Source organism: Spermophilus citellus, assembly GCF_964194105.1.
Source record: "Spermophilus citellus genome assembly, chromosome: 10".
Classification (NCBI taxonomy): domain Eukaryota; kingdom Metazoa; phylum Chordata; class Mammalia; order Rodentia; family Sciuridae; genus Spermophilus; species Spermophilus citellus.
Window position 1 is genome coordinate 30,747,901 of NC_138197.1, and position 26,198 is coordinate 30,774,098.

General features: G+C 36.3%; 1 protein-coding gene across 1 annotated transcript in view; it reads right to left on the reverse strand.

Moving 5' to 3' along the window:
- ANO2 (anoctamin 2) overlaps nt 1-26,198 on the reverse strand; it is a 347,356-nt gene that overhangs the window by 169,849 nt on the left and 151,309 nt on the right. Inside the window, exon 11 of the mRNA XM_081309365.1 lies at nt 5,199-5,333. Coding sequence (XP_081165491.1) covers nt 5,199-5,333 — 135 coding nt within the window. The remainder of the gene's footprint in view (nt 1-5,198; nt 5,334-26,198) is intronic.

Below are 26,198 nucleotides of genomic sequence, written 5' to 3' on the forward strand. Positions count from 1 at the left end.
GAATAGAGATTAATAACCTCAATCTAATAAGAATTATCATTACTATGAAATAGGATTAGGGAGAAAGAAAAATTCTTCCAAAGTCTAGATCCTCTGATACTTGGGAAAGAAGCATGAGCCAGAAAATATCAAGTGCCCATATTCTACCCTATTCCAAGGACACTTCTACTTAATGGGTGGATGAGTATATATGAAATTCCATTCATTTATTAGGTTATTAGGTGAATTCAACAAATTTGGGTTCATATAAAAGCTTACAAATAAGATTCAAAGAATTACCAGCACTGTCAGGCTTCCTCAATTTATCCCTTCAAACCACATCGTGGCAGGAAAATGAATGAACTCATCACTTTGGTGTGTAACAAGTGGATTGTTAAGCTCATGGTTTTGGGGGAGAGAGGGTGGAGAACTCAAGGGTTCATGAAAACGAGACTTTGGCTGTTCCCACCCGAGCAGCTGGAACCATGGTGATGGGGAGGCAGGGCATCCTGGGCTGAAAACCACAGTTCTGTTTTCTATAGAAAGAGGCAGCAGAGGGCGCTGCAGAGCATGGCTGTCAAGGGGGAGTCCACTGTCCCATGGGGGAGCTGGTGCCCTGTTCAAAGAAGGGCCTCCATGAAACCTATAAAGTTGAGGAACACTGTGTCCATTTCCCCATCATTAAGAAGTTGAAGAGTGAGAGATTTACCGAGAACTGTCACTTTCTGTCAAGTTCCAGCTTCTAGGCTTCTGTTTTTAATGAGCTATTAAGTCCCCATCAGGGAAGGGCCTTCTGTGTGAGAGAATGGAAACTCTAGGTCTCTGAGGATAAATCCTAGTTCCTCCACTGACTTGCTGCTAAGCCCTCCACTGGCAAGTGTCAATAAAAATGACTCATTCACATTGAAAATATTAAATGGTAATATCTTAGTAATAAGTTCAGCTGTGCTAGTTTCACCTGGGCACGTTCTTATTGGCAAATACAGAACAAGGTCTATTTTAGTCTTCTGAGTCAGGCAAATGTTCACAAGGTGGATGAGAAGAAATTGCTACTTTCAGAAAAGAAAATGTCCTCTTAGAAAACAGATTTATAAAGAAAATAGTTTGTCCATATAAGTTCTTGTAAAAAGCTTTGTTTTTAAGCCATGTCTCAGTGCTGCCCTTCAAGTGAGTACGTTAAGGACTTCACTTTGTTCAGAGTTTTTAAAGCCAGGACTGGGAAGACAGATAATCCTAGTTAAACTAATCTTAGTTAAATCTAGTCAATTCTAAAAGGTCAAGAATGAAGAAAGTATTAGCAACCAACTTGGTGCAAAGCACTTTGAAACATAAGTGCTGTGTAAATTATTGGCTTTTTAAATTAGAGTGCAGGCAGCTATCAATCACTTGTACAAAATAGCAGCCACAGTAGCATGGATTATTCTCTATTCATCTAAATTTGAAGTCAGAATGCTTGCTATATATTTTTTGATACAAGCGATTTTAACAAAATTCTAGAGACATTCTGTCTCAAAATGACATTAAAATGACTTTGTATCCCCTGAAAGAGGCTGCCTCTGGACAAGTTGAAGAATGAGGAAGTCCACCTAGAATTGAAATCATGTCTGAGTTACTCACTAGCTATATGAAAAATTCAGATCTCCAATGAGAAGTAATGGTGGCCATAAATCTAATGGCATATTTTTTCAACCCATCATTTTCTTTAGAAAGCATAGGAAGGTTGATAAATGACCTGACAATCAGTTGAACCAAGACCCTAAAACAATTGGGGTTCTTAAGAGTGAATCACAGGGATAGTAGAGGATAGGAAAGGCAGCAGAATACAACAGACACTAGTATGGCAATATGTAAATCAATGGAAGTGTAACTGATGTGATTCTGCAATCTGTATACGGGGTAAAAATGGGAGTTCATAACCCACTTGAATCAAAATGTGAAATATGATATGTCAAGAACTATGTAATGTTTTGAATAACCAACAATAAAAAAAAAGAGTGAATCACTACTCACAAGTTGGGTAAGGCAGAACTTGCTAGCACAAAGTAGGGAGGTACAAAGAGGCAATTATTCAGACAAAACATCTGCTATTAAGGTCTCAGGCCTAAAGTAACAACCTTTTTTCTCCAATATGGTTTGGATTAATCAGCTTTTCCAAAAAATGTTCCAATCTTCCCTATCCATGTAAGTAAGTGCTTAACAAATGAAATCAGTCCCTTGGTAAGTAAAGTTCTTTAGATGTATCACATGCACATGGAATTATTACTTATCAACTTTTGAATATATCTTTCATATCAAAGTTATTAGTGTGGAATAAAGGGTGCATTTAATATCTAAATATAAAATATAAATATAAAATATAATATAAAATCTAAAACAATCCCAAAAATAGTGCAAGTTTTTAATCACACTTAGGAGTGACTGGGCTGATAGACACAGACCCATAAAGAATATGAATTTATTTAGATTCAATATTGGGATTTAGTGAATATTCCTCTGTTGATGAAGAGTGGCATTTTGTGTGTTTCCATCAGGCCCATAAATCTTGGGCCTTTGATAGATATGCAATTATGCTTAAAGAGCAGTCCTTTTTTTAAAAAGACACCTATATATAAGATACTTATTTTTTTCTATTATTTTCATCCTTCCCAATTTACCACATTCTATCCTGAGTCTGAAAACCAACACCCAAATTTCAATTTTATATTAGTTAATTTCAAACTTTCTTTACTGTTATTTACAGTTTAAAAAACATATAAGACTCCAGTATGCAAATACATTCACCCTTGACCCTCACACTTATATCACTGAAATGTATCTCATTAAACATTTGTCCTTCCTGCTTGTAATGAATAATAATGTAATACTATCCTATCTCATCATAGTTCGTTTAAAAAATAACCCATCAAATTGATTCCACAACCTACCCGTGGGTTGCTCTTCATAGGTGGTAGAATATGACATGCTCTAAGGGGCACAACATGTCAGCAATGATAACAACTGCATTTTACATGTGTATATCCCTGCACATATGTTAGTGGTGTGAATGTGTGGTGTGCATTCCTGTAGCTAGATATATAACTTTGTAGCATGTGCAGACCGTGGCCATTTCCAGCTGCAGTGGTTGCTCGCCACATGTATTCCCATATGGGGATCCAGGGCACAAATTCTAAGTCCTGATGTGACCCAGCATGTGGACGCCCCACCCACCACACTGCTTTGTTTCCCTGTGCACACTATGGGGCTTTCCTGTTTTGATCAACCTGAGACCAGACATCTAGGAATCACAACTAGACAAAGAAAACAAGAGAACATACCTAGGCAAGCTCCCAGTGAAGCTACTGAGCTGCCAAGGAGGGTTTGAGCCTTCTGAAGACTTCACTATTGCAAAAGGCAAAGACTTTAAACCAGGAAGCAAAAAAGTTCACCTTCCATCCCTGAAGATTATTAGCAGTTGGACTTAGACAATTTAGGTAATCTCACTGGACATGAGTTTATCCATCTCTAAGTGAAAATAATACTATTATCATATAGATTTTACAACACTGATCTCTTACAGGATCAAAGAAACTATTAAATAAAAATCACCTAGCACTATGCCTGGCAAAAGATAGGTATTTGAATATTATTTCTTCCTTCATAATAGATGGACTAGGGAAGGTAGCCCTAAAACCAATTAGAACCCTAATAACCAACCTCTGTAACAAAGGTCCCAGAACTCCCAATCAAGAATACTTGACAGATGACAGTAAAGTTTTATACACAAAATATCCGAGTTCTTGTCTCTTACACCAAATTATTTAGCTTTATTCTACAGACCATTTCTATAGAGTGAGAGTGGCAAGAAGAACCATCTGGATCCTGCCTACTGATGGATACATTTTCCTCAACAAGTACAATTCTGGGTCCTTCCTTCAGGACAGCCACTGTATCCCCCCCAAAAAAATAGTAGGTACTCATAATATCCCCAGCCTTCTTATCTACCTGGCTACTGGAAGAACACCACGTTGCTACAGACGGATTGTGCCCATGACCACCACTGATTGGTCCAGGACCTCTACCTAAGTCAAACTGAGCCAATAGGACCTTCTCACTTGAGATCCATTGAGTATAAAGCTCTAGTAACATTCATGACCTACTAGCAGCACTGTTTACATTTAATAGAGAAAATCTGTAGTGAAACCAATAAATACTAGAAAGAACCAGAGTCAGGAGATAAACAGGAGACCCCGTTTATCCTTAGGTCATCCACAAGCCTGCAACTGGGTTCCTTGAAGTCACCCTAGAACCCTTATAATAAAGTCTCTTTTTTTACTCAATCTAGTTCAACTTGCATTTCTATCATTTGCAACCAAAAGAATATTATAACATGCTAGCCATTCATCAGTTTGCAATGCTAGTTCTAAAGACAGCCAGAGATTTACATTCTAAAAGTTAGCTAAGCATTTTGTCTCTTGTATTTTTCCCATATATTTTGATTCATTTAATAGTTATTCATTGATTCTCGGCTATGTGCCAGATACTGTCTCCTTTAAGCTTCAACACCGTGAGTTAGCCTTTATTATTACTGTTTTATAGCCAGAAAACTAAGACCCAGAGAGTGAACAGTCCAGTCACCCAGTTAATATGTAACACTGTCATTCCTAAAGAGCTCCTTTCCTTTGTAGACTGTCTCTCTCTCTTACAAGGACCATTCTTTGGTCAATCCCAGCACTGCAAGAGCCTCTCCATGGGTTCTGTCACTTCCTGCAGTTTCTGATTCCTGAACCATCCACTAACCTTCCTTCCTTGGTTTTAGAAGATCCTGTTTCTTCACAACATTTTATTCCAACAGTGTTTGACCACACAGATAGGTGATTTCTATCCAATGCTACTCTCCACACCCTATCTTAGGTCTTATGAGAAACTAAAGAAAAAAAGTCAAGAAGAGGAAAAAAAAATCATTTCTCTGGCATTTTCCTCCCATCTGGTATTATTTACCTGCCCAGACCCTGGCAATAGGGAAAAGGTCCACTAGGAAAGGAAGAGGGTCAAGCCCAGCGCGGCTCTGAAGCCATTCCCAAATCCATAGCTCCCTAATCTCTCTGGAGAGAAGTTACCTGTGTGGTAAGAGAAGGAAGACAGAGTTTGGAAGGAAGCCTGTGAAATGTACTTGCAACTGGAGGAAAACTCCAAACTACCAACATGTGAGAACTGAGCCTTTTTCTTTAAACCTGTCTTACCTGGGAATATCTTCTTCGATAGTTGCACATCCATAAAGAAAGACAATCACCCCAATTACAGAAGATGGGATGAGGAATGATGTATATAACCCCAGCCAGGCAAAATACAGCCCAATTTTTTCTCCAAAATATTTTCTAGGAAAAAAAGAAAGGAAAAGGAAATACATATTAAGAACATCATATATTTTCCTTATTTCTATTTGTTCTTTGTCTAGCAGTGGTCAGTGCAAATACTCATTAGTTCTTGTAATAAACACAAAAGGGTGTAGGTTACATGGGAAAGGGTGCACTTTGATGCAAAGAATCGACAACTGGTCTGTCTTTTCTGAAATTAACTGTATTCCATTGGAATCACATACAGATACCTGTCTTAGCTGTTCATGTGAAACAGAGAGCTGCAAGAAAAAAATCCAGCCTTAACAGCAAACTAGAAATATACTATACTTATTTTATGTTTGGGTTACCTCTCTACTTGTGGGAGAGATATGTTGAAGTTATCTGGTATTATTGTTTTGATGGGAAAAGAGAGGAACCGCAGAATGAAGTAGGTCAAATTATGCATATGTAAATGTTTCATAGTGAATTCCACCTTTATGCATATCTATAATGTGCCACATTAAAACTGATAGATAAATAGAAGGAATACCAATTGGGTAGAGGAAGAAGAATGGGAGGATAAAGGAGGGGAAGGAAAAAGGAAGTACTGGAAACTCCATATAATAGTTCATACATGTATGATTATTGAAAATGAGTCTCACTGTTATACATAACTATAATGCAGTAAGAAGAACATTCAAAAATAAAATGAAGTTATTTTACACACACATATACCATAAGTGTTGGCATTTTTACCAAACATTAATAATACATTATCATTTCAATCTACAGACACACGCACCTTCTTGGAATCAACTTATAGAAACAAAACACACAAATTGTGTATTTGGACATGCATACTTACATACAGACATACACACACTCCTTAGAAAATCATTACAAGAAATTCAATAAAATATTAGTTATGGTTTCTTTGGATGATAAGATTATGGGTGATTTTTATTTATTTTTGAAACTTCTTTACTGAGGTCTGATTGGTGCACAAAAGTTATACATAATTAACTTGCACGGTATGCGGAGACACCTGTGAGCACAATCAGACATTTATGAAATGTATCCTTCACCTCCAAGTTTCCTTCTGCCTCTGCTCTTTTTTTTTCATTTTATTTTTTCTTTCGTGTGATGAACACTTAACCTAAGATTTACCCTACTAGGATAATTTTAATTGCACAATACACTACTGTTAACTACAGGGTCTAGGTTGTACAAAGAATTTCAGAATTTATGTACTTTCCATAATGAAATCTTTTTACCCTCTGTCTTTCTGTTTTTCCCTTCTTGCAGTCCCTGGAAATCACTCTTCTACTCTTTAGTTCTATGAGTTTGATAATTTTAAAATTCTTCCCAGAGGTGAGATCATGCAGTATTTGTCCCTTTGTATCTGGCTTATTTCACTTAGCATAATACCCACCACCAAGTCCATCCGTATTGTTACTAATAGCAGGATTTCTTCTTTTGTAAGGCTGAATAGTCTTCCACTGTATGTGTATAGATCCTTTGTTTACTCATATATCTATGGATGTACACTTGAGTTGTTTCTACATTCTGGCAATTGTGAATGACAAGGAGGCTATAAACATTTTTTTATTTTTATTTTTTTTACTAATGACTTGTAGGAATCTTCTATTTTTGGATAAAATCTCTTACCATATGTATGGTTTACAGATACATGCTCCCATTCTTTATGTTGTCTTTCACTCTTTGATTGTTTCCTTTGCTTGTATAGAAGCTTTTCAATTTGCTATAATCAAATTTATCTATTTATACATTTTGTTATCTATGCTTTGGATGTTATATGCAAAAAAACCATTGCTATTTCCAATGTTTACCAGCTTTTTCCCCATGTTCTCCTAAGATTTATATCATTTCAGATTTTACAATTAAGTCTTTTGAATTGACTTTTTGTATGGTATAAGATAAGTGTCCACTGTTACACTTTTGCAAGCAGACATCCAGTTTTCCCAACACCATTTATTGAACATTAGGTAGTATGGACATTTTAATAACATTAATTCTTCCAATCCCTGAACACAAGATTTCTGTCCTTTTATTTTTGCCTTTTAAAATCATTTTTAATAGTTTTCAGTGTGAAAATCTTTTACCTCCTTGAATAAGTTTGTTATTAGGCATTTTTTTCTTTTTGATGCATTTGTGAGACATTTTTCTTAAATTTTCTTTTTATATAGGTCATTGTTAGTATATAGAAATGCAACTGATTTTTATATGTTGATTTTCAATGCTGAAACTTTTCTGAATTTGTTTATTCCACCAGATTTTTGGATGGCATTTTTAGGGTTTTCTATAGTTAAGATCATGTTATTTGAAAGCAGAAAAAAATTTTAATCTTTTATTTCCAATTTGAATTCCTTCCATTTCTTTCTCTTAATTAATTGTTCTGGCTAAGATTTCTAGTACCACATTGAATAGGAGAGGCAATAGTGAGCATCTTTACTTTATTCCAGACTTTAGAAGAAAAGCTTTCATTTTTCATCATTAAATATGATATTATCTGTGTGGTTTTCATATACATCTTCTGTTAGGTAAATTCCTCTTAAATCTAATTTGTTGAAATTTTCATCAAAAAACAATGTTGAATTTTGTTAGATATTTTTCTGCTTCTATTTATATTATCATATGATTTTTATCTTCATTCTGTTTCTATGAATATTATGATTTAGATATGAAGTGTTCCCCCAAAAGCTCATTTGTGAGATAATGCAAGAAAGTTTAGAGGCAATAAGAGTCTTAACCTAATCACTGCAGTACTTCACTTGAATGGAGTAATTTATTTGTATTGCAATAATTTATTTGTAAGGTGCTATGGTCCTCACATTTCTGGGTTCAATTTATCTGGGTACACTGAAGCTTTATGAACCTGAAAGTACATTTCTCTCCCTAGATTTTAAAAGATTTCATCTATTATTTTTTTTAAATAAACCACCTTCTCTCTCTCTCTCTCTCTCTCTCTCTCTCTCTCTCTCTCTCTCTCTCTCTCTTTCTCTCTCTCTTCTCTTTCTGAAACTTTCATAACACATATATAGGTTCACTTAATGATGCTGTTTAAATCCCTTAAGATTTCTTCATTCCTTTTCTATTCAATTTTTGTTCTTCTGATTGGACAATTTCAAAGGACTTGTCTTTAAGTTCACTGATTCTTTCTTCTGCTTAATTGAGTCTGCTACTGAAGCTGTCTCTTGAATTTTTCAGTTCTGTAACTATATAGTTTAGTTCCATAATTTCAGTTTGGTTATTTTTCATGGTTTCTTTGTAGAATTTCTCATTTTGTTCAAATATTATGCTCCTGGTTTTGATTTCGATTTTAAGTTGTCTATATGTGTTCTTTTGGCGCTCAGTGAGATTCTTTAATATTATTAATTTTAATTACTTGTCAAGCAGATTGTGGATTTCAATTTTAAAAAGGGTCGCTTACTGGAGCTTTATTGGGCTCCTTTGTTAGTGTCACGTTTGCATGATTCTTGTGGCCCTCAGTTGGCAGATGTGAATTTTAGAAGCAGTCACTTCTTCCAGTTGTTACTGAACAGTTTTATCAGTTAAAGATCTTAATAAAACAGGAAGGTAAGAAATTATGGGAAGGTCATCAGCCAGCATGGTGAGCCAGCTAGCAGTAAATGGGAAGACCTAAGCCAAGATCTAAAATTGTATATGCTGTCAGGATCCACGGGTAGGAGTGTTTCAAGAGTGTATGGGCAGATGGGCCTATTGAAAGGGTTTAGAAGTGGACTGGGCTTCTATTCTACAGACTGGTATGGCTGCTGAGATCCACACACAGGTCAGGCTGCCTTTGGCCTAATGGGCAGGCAAGGCTGCTTATAGGTCTATGGGAGAATGGGTAGAGCTTTTACCATGTCTTCTAGTTTGTGGTAATGGACATGCCACCAGAGGCACATGTGAACAGGATTCTTGTATGATATGCACACAGAGAGAGCTACTTCTGGATCTGGTGGTCTGTGGTTGGCTAGTCTTCCACAGGGGTGCATGTGGGTGGGACTGCTATCAGAGGGCACAGGCCCACCTTCTTAATGGAACATCAGCTGGTTAATAAGTTATTAAGAAAAAGTGATTCCTTTCTACCTACTCACATCTTTTGATTCCCAGCTTATGTTTAACAAACCTCTAAAAAGCAATTTCCTTGCTGGGCACATTGGCGCACATTGTAATCCACTGGCTCCAGAGGTTGAGGCAGGAGGATCACAAGTTCAAAGCCAGCTTCATCAACAACGAGGCACTAAGCAACTCAGGGAGACCCTATCTATAAATAAAACACAAAAAGGGCTCAGGATGTGGCTCAGTGGTTGAGTGTCCCTGAGTTCAATTCCCATGATCCATCTGCTATTAAAAGCAATTTCCTTTTAGATAAATACTGATCATAGATTTCTGGTGAGGAAAAGTACAGTCTACAGAGAAGCAATATACTTCATTTCTCAAGAGCCAGTGACCTAAAACATAGGAGAGAAATGGAATACTTGCCCATACTTTGATGGAAGGACTGGAGGATAAAGAGGACAGTGTCATAATCTATTTACCCACCATCAGGGGCTGACTTCCACTTAAGATTTAGACAGTTGAAAGAATGCAGTTTCCACTGCCCCAAGAGAAATCTGGAAAATCTGTGAAATAAGTCTGCTGCCATGGGAGAAGGGCAAGAAACTCTTCCACCCGATAAATCCCACAAATAAAAGGCACAAATTGACTATGAGTAGTAGAGGGAGAACGTGAATGCTGAGAAAGCCTCATTATTGAGGCTTAGGTGTAACAAGAACTAGTGCTCTGCTCCTGAGGAAGAAGTGGGGACATGGTGAGAGTCCCCTCTATGCCACAGCGGCAGGAGGACTTCTGAAAGGTAAGGATGGAAGATGAACAATAAGGACAATTTTTTTTTTAGAACTTCAGGGCCCAGGAAAATCATAAAGTAGTATCAGGCCATTACTAAAGGAATCTGAAGTTTGTGATATACTGAAAGTGACTCTAGCAGCAACAAAATTCGGACCCAGCTCAACCTCTGATTAGACTGATTCAGCTCCCCTAATTAGAGGCATACATATTTCTAGATATAAATGCTATTTACTTGGTTCTACTGTCCTATAAGATATAGTGTCTAGCATTCAAATTACAAGATACATGAAAAAACAAAATCTTGTGGTCAAGAAATAAGGGAATTGATGAAATTGAAGGTCATTTGGATATTTGCCCAGATAAGGAATTCAAAATAGCCATAATGTATACATTAGAGATGACTCCACCACAAAGGATGAATTAAACACAAAGAGAAAAGAAGTAGACAATGAAAATAATAGAGCAATCAAGAGCTATAAGGACAATATCAAAGGTACTATCATGCATATAATTTGAGTCCCCAAAGAATAAGAGAAAGACAGCAGAAGTATTTGAATGCAGTGTGGCTAAAATTTTTCCAAAAGTAATGAAGAGCAACAAATATGAATCAAAGAAGTTCAGAGCACCCCAAGCATAATAAACACCAAAAAATAAATAAAATATAAAGAACTACTTACATAAATGCATCATAGTCAAATTTTGAAAACCAGAGATAGAAAAAGAAAATAAACAAGCTGAGTGAGGTGGGTGGGGTATTAGAAACAGAGAGGAAAATGTCTAGCCAATTCGTAGTAGTTGCAGCCAATTTCTTGGCAGAATCTATGCAAGCTAGAAGGTATGGAAAGAATAAAAAACTTATTTCAGAATATTATACATAAAGAAAATATCTTTCAAAAAGGAAACAAAACAAATACTATTTCATCAAGTAAAAGCTGAAAGAATTCATTGCCAGCAAATCTACATTACAAGAAATGTTGAAGGACATTCTTTAGTCAAATAAACTAGTTATAGAAAAGATCAAAATTCAAAATTTGAAGTGCGGTTTCCCCTGAATGAATATCATTTTCACACAACCATAAACTCAAAAAATCATTAAGTCAAATCATTTTAAATCAGGGACCATCTGTAGAGACATTAAACTTCTCTTTCAGTAATTAAGCAAACAAGTAAACATATAAACCAACTCAACCAAGAATACTCCACTTAGCAACAGAAGAAAATATAGTCTTTTCAATACATTTGCACCAAGATAGACTGCATTTTGAATCATAAAACCAATTTAACAAATTTAAGAAGTATAAAAGGGTGGAAGCAATAAATATTTTGCTCTCTGACTACAACAAAATTAAACTAAAAATTGTCAACAGAAAGAGATCTGGGAAAATTCCCAAATATTTGGAAATTAAACAGTTTCCTTCTAAACAGCCCATAGATCAAAGAAGAAACCATCAAGTAAATTAAAAAGTATTTTAAAATGAGTAAAAATGAAAACATAACAACCCAAAATGTGTGGGATGGCACTGAAATCAGGTTTACAGGGAAATTTATAGCATTAAATACTTACATTAAAAAACAAGAGAGTTTTGAATTCATAATCTAACCTCATACTGTAACTGGGGGGAAGAAAGGAAAGGAGTACATTCAGTCCAAAGCAAGCAGAAGGAAGGAAATAATAAAGCTGAGAGTATAAATCAATAACTTTCAAATATTGGCAACTAATTCAATTGAAAAAGATTGTGCAAGTCAATCAAAAGATGTACAAGAACTGGACATTGTCCCTGGTATAGCCACTGGCACTTTCTATAGAATAGCAAAAACAACAGAACACAGCTCTGAAACAGAAAGGCCTGGATATGAAACTTGCCTCTGCTGTTTCCTGACCTGGAAAAGTTTCTCAACTTCTCCAACCTCCATTATTCCCATTTAAAATTTTATTCCCATTCAAAATTTCATTTTATTAAATGAGCAAATTTTATGAGAGCATGGTAAACGAACAATAAATGTTAACTGTTATTGATCCTATTATTCTGAAATTCTATTAACATGGAGAACTTCTGTCCATCCACTAACACCAAAACACCACAAGTGAAAAAGAGGGCTACATAATGGCGAGATATTTACATATAACTGTTCAATAAAGGGAATGTTGTCAAAACACATAAAGAATTTCTTCCTTTGAGAAATAGGCAGATAACTAATAGAAAACTGGGCAAAAGACTTGACTCAAACTTCACAAGAAAGGATATCCAAGTGAACAATACATATAAAAGTGCTCAATTTCTTTAATTAATCATCAGGGAAATGCCAACAGGGCATATTCCTGAGGAGATGGCCCTGCTAACTGGAGGGAGAGAGTCATGTGCTCAACTCCTGCCAAGCCCACGTCAACCTGGTAGGATAGCAGACACACACCTTCCTTCTTGTCCTTACAAAAAAATTTCATGTTTTCCTAACCTTGCTGAAATTGGATTAAAGGCACATTTGGTGACCTGAGGCATGTTGTAAGCAGGTACAGGGATTTTGGAGAAAATGTTCTAAGTTTTTAATGAAAGTTCATAATCATTAGCTCTCTGGAAGGCAGCATGGAAATTCCCAGCTATAGTAGAAGCCAGGGAAGCCAGAAAAAAAACTCTCCATAGTGAACTGAGAGACAGGCCAATGTAGGTTTTATATTCAAAATTATAAACATTATTTTTCTCTACTCTCAACTCTTTGAGATAATATAAATGAACTATGGTTGATAAGGAACCAGCATTGGAGAAAAAGGGAGGAAATGAAACATCTATTTAGCTTGGACCATATGCCCAGGCCTGAATGAAGGACTTTCTACATAGCATTTCATTTAATACTTCCTGAACATTGTGCAACTGGTTAAAAATTAATATTGTGGTTGTCTTTAAAAAATTAATGTTAAGATTCAACTATGGTTAGATTTAGATGTGCAAGACAGTTAAAGTCATCTTGATCTTTTTATGTTTTAAAAAACAGTCTCTTTGGGATAAATCCAAACCTCATTAGTATCTTATTCAAGTCTTTTCTAATCAAGGTGTTTCTACCTGTTTATATATCTCCTTGAATGAATGGAAGGACCTGATAATTAGCCATGCCTCCACAGTAGGATAGATAGGAATGGAATGGAATAGAATGAAATGGAATAAAATTGATTAGATGGAATAAAATAAAATGGGATGGGATGGGATAGGATACAATAGTTAGAAATGAATATAATAAAATAAAGTGTCTCTGTTTCTTAGTGCCTACTTTATTCCTGGTATGCTATTGAATACACATTATCTCTGATGGTCCTCACAAAAATCCTACAAAAGGATATAAGGTCTTGGCAAGCAAATGTTGTCCTCATATCCTTGTGTGAATGAAAAGGTTCATTCCACAGGAATACATAGTCCCATAAAATTCACAGGCTTGGAGTGGAGTGTGATCTGGATTTCAGCTTCCACTGAAATGGGCCAGCTACAAAATTCACAAGCCTGTGTGGAAGCCCCAGAAGTAGAACTGTATCTACCATAAATTTATTTACCAGTAAATACCTTGCCTCAGTTAGTGAAGCAGTACTATACTCCTGAGGACCAAAAGAACTTGTTCTTCACTACTACACCACACCACAGAAGCAGGCAGAAATATCTTTCTGGTTAGTATTACAAATGTCAATGGCTGTAGGTTCCAAATGACCCAAAATAATACAGAAGCCCTATTTTATAGTTATGAGATTTGTACCCTAAACCCCATTTATGGGAATGGAAAAACAGGATATCATAGTAATTCATATTCTTTCAGCTTATTGGTTTCTAGTCTTATGGTTCCATCAGCCTACTCAATTTTTTTCCCTATGGATGGCTAGTAACAGTCAAGGTTGATGAAGTAGAACTCTTGATACCTGGTCCACTTTAACCTGCACTTAAACTCTTTTCCCACCAGGCTTCTAGATATTGGGTATACAGAAACACGATCCAGTTGCTCAGGATAAAACCATTGAAATAATAATCCTTTACTCTTTTATCAAATTCTATTACCAACCCTTCAGCAAAACCTATAAACTTGACTTGCAAAAATGCACCAAATCCAACCATACCTCACCATCCCCAACAACAACAACCTGAACTAACTCTTCTCCCCTCTCCTCTGAGGCTAATGGGTGACCTGATCTATACCCTGCTTCTATCCTTAACCTCTAGTTTCTTTGCTACAAAGCATCTGGAAGAATACTTTTATTCTTTTGTCAGATTTATTATTCCTCTGCACAAAATGATTGTCTGCATGTATACTAAACCCCAAAATTGGAGAGAAAGTCTGCATTTCCAGTTATTCTGTGGTTTGAGATTCACGTAGTGGGAGTAATGCTTCTCAGCAAGGTGAGTAAAAGAGGGGATTCGCTGAAATTCAACATTGGAAAGAATCTCTTAGAGACTCAGAAATGCATGTGCATTGAACAAAGAATAAGAAAGAGTACATTGGAGTTGAGTTAGTTGTGACAGCAGTGGTACTGGTTAACTGCAGAGGGCAGGAATAACACAAATTTGGTACAGAAAAACCTGTAGATCAGAAAAGCACCCTGAATTTAACTAATCCAGAGGCTGCACAGTGAACTGGTGTTTGAAAAGTCCTATATTTCTAAACTGGCAAATGGAGAGCCAAGGCAGGAGCCATCTTGAGGAGGCCAGGAGATCATAGCAAACACTGTCATACAGTCCTTGCAAGTACCTACTGTGTGGCCTAGGGTGTGCCTAGTAGAATGTGTGTGAAACAGGCACAAAGAAGATTGTACCAAGGAATTCAAGTCAGAAAAATGGAGGAATGTGCTACTTCTTTTCCCTTTGAGTCTAGTAGCTCTTGTAAGCTAAAGAGGATCAGAAAATTGAACAGACAGATGTGAATACACCCAGGAATTAAGCCTGGGATAGCTGTATTTGTGGAGGGTTGGCTCCCCTGCCCTGTGAGTAGAATTCTTGGGAGGCAGCTGAGATTCAGATTCTCATCAGAGATTGACATCTTCCTGGCTCTAGGGGTCTGTTGATCTAATATCTGTAGGGCAGATAACACCCAACACAATCTCTAAGGCCTGGTTAGACATAAACCCCAGTTTCTGGAACTCTCCTCACAGAACTCTGTAGCAGTCCCACCCTTGGAGTGCACAGATCTGGTCTGTGCAGACAAAATTCTAATTGAGGGGCTGGGGTTGTGGCTCAGTTATCACTTGCCTAGCATGTATGAGGCACTGGGTTGAACCTCAGCATCACATAAAAATAAATAAATAACATAAAGGATTAAAAAATGCTTAAAAAAATCTGAAGTACTTCCCATTTTATCTTACCTTATATTGGGAAGAAGAGAATCTGAGAACTATTTCAACCAACTTCAATTTTTTTGTTTTGTTTTGTTTTATTGATTACCTTTTTATTTTTAAATTTATTTATTCTAATTAGGTTTATATGACAGCAGAATGCATTTTGATTCATTGTACACAACTGCAGCACAACTTTTCATTTCTCTGGTTGCACATGATGTAGCATTGCACCATATGTGCAGTCATACATGTACCTAGGGTAATGAAGTACCTCTCATTCCACCAAAATTTCTGCCCCCATCAACTTCAATTTTAGGTTTCTCCAACTGGCAGCTCAGTGAGCAACACAAAGAGGGAGAGGTTAATAATCCCCAGCCCTCCTTCTTCATACCTTATTCATATTCATTCACTCATATTCTGCCCCCTCAATTTCTCTCTTCTTAACTCAAGAAGAAATGGAAAGAACAGGTAGGCAGGCATAGGCAATGACTAACCTGATCAACTGTTTTGATTGCCACTATCTCAGTGGAGACAATTCTTTTATCTTTCATTAAGAATTATTTTTCTTTATTTTTTATCTTTTAGTGTTCTTTCTGTGCTGATTGGTTCAAGGACATGTAAGCATATACATTTTTTCTCATTTTAGCACTTTTTATGATAGTTATTTTTCCTTGTCTTGTTTTTGAGCATTAGGATTTTTGGTTTGCTAATTTTGATCTTACTTTGTTTTGTTTTCATATTATTTTTCTCTTCTTTCTCTCCATTCTTCTCCTGCAACAGACAAATTCTCTTGCAACATGCAAAGTAACATGATGCTTCCTAAAGTCATAATCCTCTAGCAACTAACTCAAGGATTTTGATACAAATGAAATATCAGACAAAAAAATCAGAATAATAATTATAAAACATAGGAAAAACCACTATATAAATTAAAGATGTAAGTATCAAATATGAATGAGAATTTCAATAAGGAGATAGAGATATTGAAAAAGAGCCAAACAGAAATCTTAGAAATGAAAGACATAATAAATCAAGTAAAGTGTTCAGTTAAAAGTATCTCTAATAGAATAGACCATGATAGAGGCAGAATCTCAAAGTTGAAAGACAAAGTAGCCAGTCTTGGACATTCAGACAGTATTAAAGTAAAGAAAATAAGTATCCATAATCAGAATATACAAGAACTCTGGGACAATATTAAGAAACTAAATTTAAGAATCATTGTTAATTGAAGAGGGTTGTAAGATGCAGGTTAATGGCATGAATAACCTCTTTGGGAAATAATAATATAAAATTTTCCCAACCTTAAAAAAATGAGATGGACATCTAGATAGAGGATAGATTTGGAATCTCAAATAAACAAAATAAAAAATAAGATCCTCTCCACACACATTATAATTAAAATGCCTAACATATAGAACAAGAATAGAATTTCAAAAGTCTCAAGAGAAAATGTCAGGTCATATTTAGAGGGAAGTCAATCAGAATTATATATGATTTCTCTTCCCAAACTTAAAAAACCATAAAGACTTGAAATATGTTCTAAGTCCTGAAAGAAAATAACTGTCAACCAAGATTACCATATCCAGCAAATCTATCCTTCAGCATTGAATAAGAAATGCAACCTTTCCAAGATAAGCAGAAACTAAATGAATTCATGATGACTAAGCCAACACTATAGAAAACAATTAAGGAACTATTTTACACTGAAGAAATTGAAAATAAACCCCACAGCTCAAAAATGAACCAATTTCCTGTGAAAAGTGGCTAAGCAAATTTGGGACCAAATTGAACATTAGAAATAAATCAAAATCACAGAAATTAATAAACACAACTCTGTAATAACACTGAATGTAAATGGTCTCGACAATCTAATTACAGACATAGGCTGGCAGAATGGATTAAAAACAAGACCCAAATGTATCTTGCTTGCAAAAGACTCCCCTTACAGGCAAAGTCAGTCTCGGATTGAAAGTGAAAGGGATGGATATTGATATACTATGCAAATGGAGTTGCAAAACAAGCAGGGGTAGGTATTCTCATATCTGACAGATTTCAAATCTTTTTAAAATTTATTTCTTTTAATTAGGTATGATGACAGTAGAATGCATTTTGATTAATTGTACACAATAACAGCACAACTCTTCATTTCTCTGATTGTACACAATGTAACATTGCACCATATGTACAGTCATACATGTACCTAGGGTAATAATGTACATCACATTCCACCATCTTTCCTGCCCCCATATGTCCTCCTCTCCCCTCCCTTTGCCCAATCAAAGTTCCTCCAATTTTCCCATGCCCTCCCCCATTGTGGATCAGTATCCACTTATCAGAGAGAATATTTGGCCTTTGGATTTTGGGGATTGGCTTACTTCGATTAGTGTGATATTCTCCAATTCCATTCATTTACCTGCAAATGCCAGAATTTTATTCTTTTAATGTTGAGTAATCTTCCATTGTGTGTGTATGTATGTATGTATATATATATATATATATATATATATATATCTCACAGTTTCTTTATCCATTCATCTACTGAAGGGCATCTAGGCCTCTTCAGTTTAGCTCCTGTGAATTGAGCTGCTATAAACATTTATGTGGCTGCATTACTATAGTATGCTGATTTTACATCCTTTGGGTATAGACTGAGGAGTAGGATAGCTGAGATTTCAAGTCTTCAGAGAGACAAAAAGTTCACATAATACGGTAAAGGGCATAATTGAACAAGAAGATATAATGATAGTAAATAGTTATGTCACAAATATCTGTGCACATAATTATATAAAGCAGACACTACTTGAATTAAAGGCTCAGACCCAAATACAATAATACTGGGTTATTTCAACATACCTCTCTGATCAATAGATAGGTCATTGTTTTAGATCAAAAGACCTGACAAGAACAATTATAGGAGAAAAAGTGTATTTGGGCTCACAGTTTCAGAGGTTTAGTCCACAGTTGACTGATCCCATAGTTCTGGGCCAGATAGATAAATTCTTATTATTAGCAAATCATATTAACAGCATATTAAGAAGATTGTACATTATGACCAAGTTGGTTTTATCCCAGGGATGCAAGGATAGTCTTAACATACACAAATCAATAAATGTAATTCATCACATAAATAAAATTAAGGACAACTTAATCAATAGATGCAGAGGAAAGCCTTCAACAAAATCAGCACCCATTCATGATAAAATCACTGAAGAAACTAGAGACAGAAGGAACTTATCTCAACATCATAAAGAATACATATAATAAACTCAAAGCCAACATGATAGTGAATGGGAAAAAACTGAAAGCATTTCCTTTAAATCCAGTCTTAATACTGCTATTCAATATAGTACTAGAAATTCTAGCCAAAGAAATTAAGCAAGAGAAGGAATAAAAAGGGATAAAAATGGGGAAGGAATAAGTCAAATTACTAGTGTTCACAGACGACATTATCCTTCACTTTGAAGACCCAAAAAACTCCAGAAAAGAATGCTAGAGCTAATAAAAAAATTCAGCAAGGTAGCTGATTTAAAAATCAACATACAAAAGTCAACAGCTTTCCTATACAGCAATAATGAATCTACTGAGAAGCACATCTGAAAAATAATCCCATTCACAATAGCCTCAAAAAAATATCTAGGAACAACTCTAACTAAATAGCTGAAAGATCTCTACAATGATAACTATAGAACACTGAAGAGAGAAATTGAAGAAGACATAAGAGGATAAAAATACTACCCATGTTCATGTACAGGCAAAATTAATATTGTTCAAATGGGCATATTACTGGAAGAAAGATACACATTCAATGCAAAATGCCAATGATGCTCTTCACAGAACCAGAAAAAAAATAGTCCTAAAATTTATTTGGAAAAATAAAAGACCCAGAAAAGCCAAAGCAATTTTAAGCTAAGAAAGCAATGCTGGAAGCATCACATTACCTAACTTCAAATTATACTGTAGAGCTATAAAAACAAAGAGTGTATTGTGCTAGCATAAAAATAGTCAAATAGACCAATGGTGCAGAATATCAGACAGAAATAAATCCACACAGATACAGTCTTCTGATTCTTAACAAAGGTGCCAAAAACATATCTTGGAGAAAAGACAGCCTTGTTAACAAATGGAATTGTAAAAACTGGTTATCCATATGTAGAAGACAAAACAAAACTAGATCTTTATCTCTCACCCTACATAAAAGTCAACTCAAAAATGAATCAAAGACCTAGGAATTAGACCAGAAACTATGCAACTCTAAAAGAAAATGTAGGGTCAACACTCCAATATATATAGGAAAGGTCAATGTTTTCCTTAAGAGAAAACCTAAAGCTCAGGAAATAATGCCAAGGATTAATAAATGTGATGGCATCAAATTAACACGCTTCTACATAGCAAAGCAAACAAATAAGAATGTGAAGAGAGAACCTACAGTATGAAAATTTTTGCTAGCTACTCTTCTAACAGGATTGACATCCAGAATGTATAAATAAATTTTTAAAATTTTTAAAAATTAATAAATGGACAAATGAACTGAACAGACACTACTCAAAATGAAATACAAATGACCAACAAATACATGAAAAAATGTTCATGGTTAGCTATTAGAGAAATGTGAATTGAAACTACACTCTAGTCAGAATAGCAGCCATGAAGAATACAATAATAAGTGCTGGAGAGGATGTAAGAAAAGGGGAACACTTGTTCACTGTTGCTGGGATTGTAAACTAGTACAACCACTATGGAAATCAATATGGAGGTTCCTCAAAAGACTAGGCATGGAACCACCATATAACCTAGCTATACCACTCCTTGGTACTTATCCTAAAGAATTAGAGTCCTATGTTCATATATGAATACACCACCAGTGAAACTCCACATGATGTACAACCACAAGAATGGGATCCTAATTAGAATAAGTTATAGTCCATGTATATATAACATGTCACAACACACTCTACTGTCATTTGTATCTAAAAAGAACACATTTTCAAAAAGAATTAAGAATAAAAGTCATCATACTACAATGATGCATGCATACTCATGTTTACAGCAGCACAATTCACAATAGCCAAACTATGGAACCAGCCTAGGTGCCCATTAATGAATGAATAGATAAAGAAAATGTGGTATATATACACAATGGAGTTTTATTCAACTATAAAGAAGAATGAAATGATGTCATTTGCAGAATGACATTTTGTTAAGTGAAATAAGCCACACTCCTAAAGTCAAAGATGGTGTGTTTTCTCTCACATACACAAACTTGAGAGGAAAAAAGAAAAGAAAGGCGGTAGGGGGCAAGAAGATCATGAAAATCAAAGAGAGATCAGTAGAATATAGGAAAGGGACTGTGGACAGGAAGAGAAGAAGGAAAGGGGAAATATCAGGGAATGATATTGGCCAAATTATTATTACATTGTGTACAAGTGTGAATATGTAACAACAAATGCCACCATTATGTTCAGCTATAATGTATCAATTTTTAAAAAGTCAAAAATAAATAAATAAAATAAACCACAAATTCTTTTCATGACCAGCAAAGTCCTATTTGAGCTGGTCATCTTTGGCTCTATAGTTCCACTAAAGGACCCTCAAACATGCAGTGTCTGCTCTTGCCTGGGGGCCATTGCCATGGCTGTACCCTCGGCCTGGAACATCCTTCCTTAGACCTCCCCATACTTGATTCCTCACTTCCACTGCCTGCTCCAATATCAGACAGACCTTCCCTCATCATCTCACCCCAAATGACACCAATCTTGTCATTCATTTTTCCTCATAACATTTATCAGTACCTAACATGGCTTTCCACATGTATTGTGCTTTGGTCCATCTCCACTGCCAGAATGCTAGCTTCATGAAAGCAGAGAATTTTCCCTGTCCTGTTCACTGCTATATTCTCATTTCCTAGAACCTGCCTAACACATTGATGTGGATTAAAAAGCATTTGTTGAGTGAATGACTAAATTCTCACAAAAACCCCACCAGGAGGTTACTAGGCTGATCTGTTCTGCACATGAAGTAAGCACAGCTCCGAGAAACAGTCCTGTGAAAGGCCTCTTAGCTAACAAGAGAAGAATCCAGGCTGCAACTGAAAGCTGTCTGATTTCAACTTGTACTTTTACCTATGACATATGTCTTTTTTTAGGTGACAGTACAGATGATAAGATAGATTGGCAGCTCTAATCTTAAAAAGCATTATTATCTACTTTCTATTTGAATAAAAAACTGGAAGGAACCCTCAGGACCACCTTAAATGAATTAAATGAAATTCTTTATCCTGTGGTTTATAAAACACTGTGACTTCCAGAGTGGAGTTTACATCAGGAAAGACAGTAAGACAGTGATAGTATCTGTTCCAATTTCTATTTGTAAAAAAAAAAAATCAATAGAGAAAGTAATTATTTAAACAGTTTATTAGTGAACAGCATAAGAACTTCCAAGCACATGTCAAGTGGTGATTGGAGACACATGTTCATGCCTAGATCCATGATCCTTTGTTGCCTGGTGGTTTGGGCCATTTTACATTATCTTTATTCTCATTCTTAAATAAGGCTTACATTTTACCCATAGAACTTTCATATAAAGATTAAAACAATGAGCACTGATGGGGAGATATAGCATATTAATGTATAATATAAAAATAGTGAGAAAGAAATCCATAAATCTGCCTCTAGATGATATTCACACACATCCATACATTGCAATGCTGCAGTTTGTATCTCATATGTCCAGTGGTCCATGTGTTAAAGGCATGGTCCCCAGCCAATGGTATATTTTGAGATAGTGGAATCTTTAAGAGGTGAGTCCTAGAGAGAGGTCTTGGGTCATTGAAGGTATGTCCTTGGAGGGGACTGTGGGAACCTTGATCTCTTCCTTTTTTTCCTTATAAAATGATTAGCTCAGGTGTTTTTATAGTAATTGAGAAGTAACACATCCATCTAATTATTATCAAAATTAGCATCTGACATTTAAAGACTTTCCCTTACCAAAACCCAATGCTTAGAGAGAAGGGAACTATCATTATCAACTGTATCCCAATGGCTTTTCACTTACTGGGAATCAAAGACTGACCCCAACCACAACTATAATCTATGGTGAGCCCTTCTCTGTTAGCTCATCATTTGGAAATAAAAGATAAATATTAGGTCATAAACCAGTTAAATGTTAAACTCAGAGGGAAAATATATCAAATTTCAGGTTATTTTGAGGTTTATAGTATGATGAGAAATTTAATCTATTTTTATACATATCATTCCTCAAGCCAAAGATGATTTACTCTGCTACTTTAAAAATGTATTTTTAGAACAACTTCATTTTTTCTTACATGATGAATGTGACAACATAAACAGCCATGTGCCACCTTTGTTAGAAAGGGGAAGGATAAGTGACTTTTTGTAGAGTTCGTAGTGGAAAAGATCATATGTAAGAGGATTTTATAATAAAATATCTCTATATCTCTATATCGACAGTTCTACTAAAATCATGTCTTCATAATACACCACATAGGACGAACTCAAAAATAATACCTGCGGGAGTTTAGGGCACTAAGCCTGTTGTGTGAATGTGGCCTGTAAGGACCCCTTCTCTACCCCGCTGCCTCTGCTTTTGTCCCAGGAGGCTGACATCTGTAGATTTCATCAACAAATCCCTTGGCACTTTGGCTTCTGGATTGGCCAATAGGAGGCCTGAGCCTGAATCAGAGGGTGAGAGAATAAAGACAGTGAGGCATTTCTTTCCCTTAGATTTCTGGCCACAGAGCCCTGGGCTGGCAGCTGGTGCCATAGCTCCTATCAGAGGCCTCCCCTGTGTGACAGCCCCAGCCAAGTCTCCTCTGGGTAGGGTCTGCACTCCTTCCTTCCTCCTTCACCTTTGGGTTTAGAGATGATAACAATTCCTCCCTTTTCCCCGATCTCTGGGATGCTTTCAATTCCTGCAGTCTCAATTAACAATTTGAATATGTCACCTCTTTCCTGCCAGGATCCTAATACTACAAGGCTCAAAAGTCAGAAGGAGGGGTGGATGTTGTTGGAATTTACTGGTCTGTTCTAATCCTCTCACTTTACAGACTAGGGAACTGAGACTGAGGGAAATTACAAGACTTGTCTAACAATAAGGCAGAGCCACAGTTAGAAGCCAGATCTTGGACTGTGAGAAGATTCATATGAGTTAATTTATATAGTGAATACTCAAAATAGCACATGATAAAACTCAGGAATTTTAGTAAGCATCATCATCATCATCATCATATCATCCTCATTATCATTATCAGCATGCATTAATTCCTATTACAATTAAGGAAAAAGGGAAAACACACTTAAAATGCCACAGACTTTTTAGCATGAGGATTCAAAAATTAATAGTAGTTGATAGATGGAAAAATTAAAGTCAAAAAAGTTTGTGTCCAAGGCAGGGCCACAACACTTTATAACGTGAATGAGAAAGAGGTACCAAGGTTTAAAACTTGGTAAGTAGCATATGATACATGCCAGCTCCCTTGGGCCCCATTGGCCAGGAACCTTGCTCAATGAACAACCTGCACAGCTGTCACACACTGGCTCTGGTTCAGGTTCCCAGCAAGTTGGTGTCACTGTTAAACAAAAAATAACTCCATCTCATGGAATTGTTGTGAATGTCCACTGAGAGCCTATGAAAAATGCTTTGAAAACTCTACAGCAGAGGATTTCAGCCTGAATTACCATGACTTCCTAAGGCCACATTTTTAGGAGAGGTCAGAGACTACAATGAGACAAGGCAAAAGAACTGTTTTGAATTTGCTATTCCCCAATGTGTGGAAGGGCAGGGTGAAAAAAGCTTTCTTCCCTTATGATAAAACATTGTTTTACAATGTTCTAGAGGGGAAAGAAAGGCCAGTACTGTGATGTTTCACAATCACCAAGGAAAGACTTTTAATTTAATGTTGAAAGACTGATGAAGGACTGTTCCTTGGTACAAAGCACAGCTCTTACTGGAAACTCACAGGCAATGTTTGTAATAACATTTTCAGAGAACACCTTGGGGGACCCTCAATGACACCTGGGCCAGAACCTAGCTGTTTTAGTTAGCTTTTGCATCTCTGTGACCAAAATGACCAACAACGACAACTTAGAAGAGGAAATGTTTATTTGGGGATTGCAGTTTCAGAGATTTCAGAGATTTCAGTCTATAGACGGCTACTCCATGGCTCTGGCCCAAGATGAGAGAGCATATCATGGCAGAAGGGCCCAGCAGAGGGAAACTTCTTAGCTCATGGCAGAGTCAGGAAGCAGAGGAAGAGAGGGAAGAAGGGTAGGAAGAGGAACCCTTCCAGATCACACCCTCAGTGAGCCATGTCCTCTAGCCATGCCCCACCTGGTCTATTCAAACCACAGTAGACTGGTGAGGGTACAGCTCTTGTGATCCAATCATTTACCACTAAATATTCCTGCATTAACAGGAGCTTCTGGGGGACACCTCACATCCAAACTATAAACCAGGTGCTCTTCATCAAGACACTCTGAGATTCTACAGTCCACACTTCTTCCTCCATGTTCACCCACATGAAATTGCAACGGAGACCTGGTTCTTTCTCTTTCAAATTCACTGTGGGTTTGTCACATTACAAAAAAACTCTGCCAGTTCTTTCCCTAGGCACTGTATCTCTGCTTTATGATTTTTCTTTTTTCCAAATTTTCTCTCCTTCACTTCAATCTAATGTATGAAATATGATATGTCAAGAGTTTTGTAATGTTGTGAACAACCAATTTAAAAAAAAAAAATTTCCTCTCCTTTCCTCCACTAAGCCAGAAGAGGGGAAAGGTTTTTTGTTTTTGTTTTTTGGGTTTTTTTGAGCACTTACACAACTTCTTACATACCCAGATGGTTTAATCCCCATACTATGCATTAGAAAGCATTCTAGCAAATTCCAGCTTAAAAAAAAAAAGCTATACCCCTTTCCAAAGGTCACACATCCAGTTAGCTACCATCTGGATTTCCAACCCAGGCCTATCTATTTTGAGAGCCTTTGATCTCTTCTACTGCCCTACTATTTTGCCAATTCCAAATTGTTCTTTCCACTATTAACTTCTTCGACATCCTCTCTACCACTAGAATACCATCAATGAATGAAAGAATAGGAAATAATTATGTACACACAGGGAAAAAGAAAAATAATCTCACAAAGCAGGAACAATCCTCATTCTTTCATCTTAACCCAAAAGGTCACATATTCTCATATGAGTCATGTTAAAAATTATGGAAGAATAAAGATGAAACACTTCCAAATTGTTTTTCCAAATATTAAGATACATTATCCTGAGTACCATAAATCTTTTCTTCAGGAGTTTTTCAAAATAGTTTTCTCCTTATAATCTCTCCAGAGTGGACCTTCTTTGCCTCTGAGCCACGTGCTCCCTTACTCACAAGCCTTTCCCATCAGTGACTTGCCCATTCCCAACCACAGTCTTTGGGGTGGTGAACACTTAGCCATAGTGATGAATAGAGGAACATGAATTGAGCACTCTGATATAAAATCAGCTTTAAAAACTGTCAAAACCTACACCAGCTAAACCTGAATCTTGACTATCCTCTTTGGGGTTAAAGATATTTAAATATGCTAATCACGTGGAAATCAATTGAAAACATCTTCCACCAAGCCGATCAGTCCTTCCCCACACCACACAGCAGCACTTTTGGCCAACATATGCTGCATAGCTCACCTGTCACATTCTAGAAATGGTCTCACTCCACACTGC